The 2,500-nt window shown below is 50.3% G+C and overlaps 1 protein-coding gene across 5 annotated transcripts in view; it reads right to left on the reverse strand.

The window, feature by feature from the left end:
* The window catches only part of LOC139279792 (uncharacterized), a 54,242-nt gene that overhangs the window by 23,589 nt on the left and 28,153 nt on the right, over nt 1-2,500 (reverse strand). For all 5 annotated transcript variants that reach the window (XM_070899013.1, XM_070899014.1, XM_070899015.1 and 2 more), the window contains one exon: nt 2,260-2,474. In XM_070899013.1, coding sequence (XP_070755114.1) covers nt 2,260-2,474 — 215 coding nt within the window. The remainder of the gene's footprint in view (nt 1-2,259; nt 2,475-2,500) is intronic.

Here is a 2,500-nt window from a genome sequence, read left to right on the forward strand (position 1 = left end):
CCCACACACCCCCACCACACACCCCCACCCACATCCCCCCACCACACACCCCCACCCACATCCCCCCACCACACACCCCCCCCACCACACCACCCACCACACACCCCACCCCATCCCCCCACCACACACCCCACCCACATCCCCCCACCACACACCCCCACCCCCCCCACCACACACATCCCCCCCACCACACACCCCCACCCACATACCCACACCCCCACCCACATCCCCCCACCACACACCCACACCCCCACTCACATCCCCCCACCACATCCCCCACCACACCCCCACCCACATCCCCCCCCACCCCACCATCCCCCCACCACACACCCCCACCCACATCCCCCCACCACACACCACCACCCACATCCCCCACCACACACCCCCCACCACACACCCCCACCCACACACCCCCACCACACACCCCCACCCACATCCCCCCACCACACCCACCCACCCACACCCCCACCCACATCCACTCACCACACACCCCCACCCACATCCCCCACCACACACATCCCCCCACCACACAACCCCACCCACATCCCCCCACCACACCCCCACCCACACCCCCCACCACACACCCCCACCACACACCCCCACCCACATCCCCCCACCACACACCCCCACCCACACCACCCCCCCAACATGCACACCCACATCCCCCCACCACCCCCCACCCACCCCACACACCACCACCACCACCCCCCACCCCTCCCCACACATCCCCACCCCTCCCACACACAGACACACACCACACCCCCCCCCGCACCCCTCACTTTCAGATACAGAGAGAGAGAGACACTACAGAGAGAGACACTGTCAGAGACACCTTCCCTTCACTTAAAGGTAGGACTTCTATTTTTTTATTGCTTGATTACTTATTACTTTGGTCTTGGTGCTTTAGGTGCAGGGTTCCTTCTATTTTTTATTAATTAATTGCTTATTACTTTTTGTGCTTCGTTTAGTGCTTGGTGCTTTAAATGTACTTTGCTTCATTATGTTGTTGTGAAGGTGTTTATGGAAAATCCTCTAACTTCCCTTACGCCCCGCTGTTGTGATGTTGATGTGTCCTTTGTGTTTAATGCTTCCCACCCGCCGTCTCTGGCTGTGCCTGCACTAAACTTAACTCTAGGTAAGGTTTTTCAGAACTCACAAAAAGTGAACACCGAAACTTGCAAAACAGGCCTGAGTGGCTGGACACACCCCCTTGTGAAAAAAAGTACCTTACCTAAAGCCAACCTAAACTAACTCACTAGAACTGGAACAAACTAATATCCGAGAATTGCAATTTCTAACATACTCCAAACTAAACTAGTTGCTCCAAAAAACTAGGAGCAACTCCACCCGAAACTTGGGCCCTGTGTTCCTGTCGATTATTCTTCACTGGAGCCTTCCTTGCTGGGCGGTGCATTTACCAACTGAGTCACTGTTGAAGTTCTTTGATGAGATGAAGTTAAGAGAGTGATTAAATGTAGCCCAAACTGAATGTGGCTGTAGATTGATCGGGCTGTTTACTCCAATCTTTTTATCTTGTGGTTCCCTCATTACTGCTGTGGTCCCTGTATGAGTCTCAGTATGTCCCTGTCTTCAGCAGTAATGTTTAACCTTTGGCAAAGAGACATGATAGGCACTTCATGTTTGATTTTAAATGCAACAATTTTAGTGATATTAACTGCAGGCTGTGTTTCAAAGAGTTTTTCCATTTCTGAACCAGTTCAAAAGGCAGATGCAGAAAATTGGATACCCAAGAGGGAATGACATTTCCACCCATATTTTAGCATTTTATGGATGTTTAGCTTCTGAGACCTGAACAGTACTCAATAGCATCACCCTCGCCTGGTATCACCCAGACAGCAGTATGGCAGGGGTGTGGGTGGCATGACAAGATGTTACTGAGTTAGTCGATTTCAGCAGAGGCAGCGATTTGCCCTTGTGTATTGGTCTATGCAGGTTGAAGATTTTGGATTAATACCAGCTAAAAATGGAAGGTACCTATGGTGTGTTAAGTGAAGTGAATCAGGGCACTAAGGGTTATTAACCCAACAGACAGATCATAATGATACCTAGGATGCTAACTGTGCAAATGCCTGAAACCTTGGGTATCAATATTCTGGTTAAATCATCTAACTCAGGCCAGAACTGATGTGATTACACGACACCAAACTAACACCGGGTATAAACACAGCATGGTGATCATTCCGAGCACTCGTCTGCACCATTTTGAACAGCACAATCTTCATCTATAAAAGCACTTACCAGCAGATGCGTCGCTAGGAAGGTACAAGAGCACTTCTGTTCCCTTGACAGGCGTGTGCACATCATACGCTGGGCCAAGCAGCGAGACCTCCTGATGAAAACTCTCAAACTCCTTTCCACTGATTTCTTTTATTGTGGGACAGTCATATCCTTTTTTATAAAAAGCTACAAGTGATTCTGTTTCACCCACCTTTAACTGTTCAACGTACTTGGAACTGAATAAAAATAAATATCAAACAGG

Source organism: Pristiophorus japonicus, chromosome 14, assembly GCF_044704955.1.
Source record: "Pristiophorus japonicus isolate sPriJap1 chromosome 14, sPriJap1.hap1, whole genome shotgun sequence".
Lineage (NCBI taxonomy): Eukaryota > Metazoa > Chordata > Chondrichthyes > Pristiophoridae > Pristiophorus > Pristiophorus japonicus.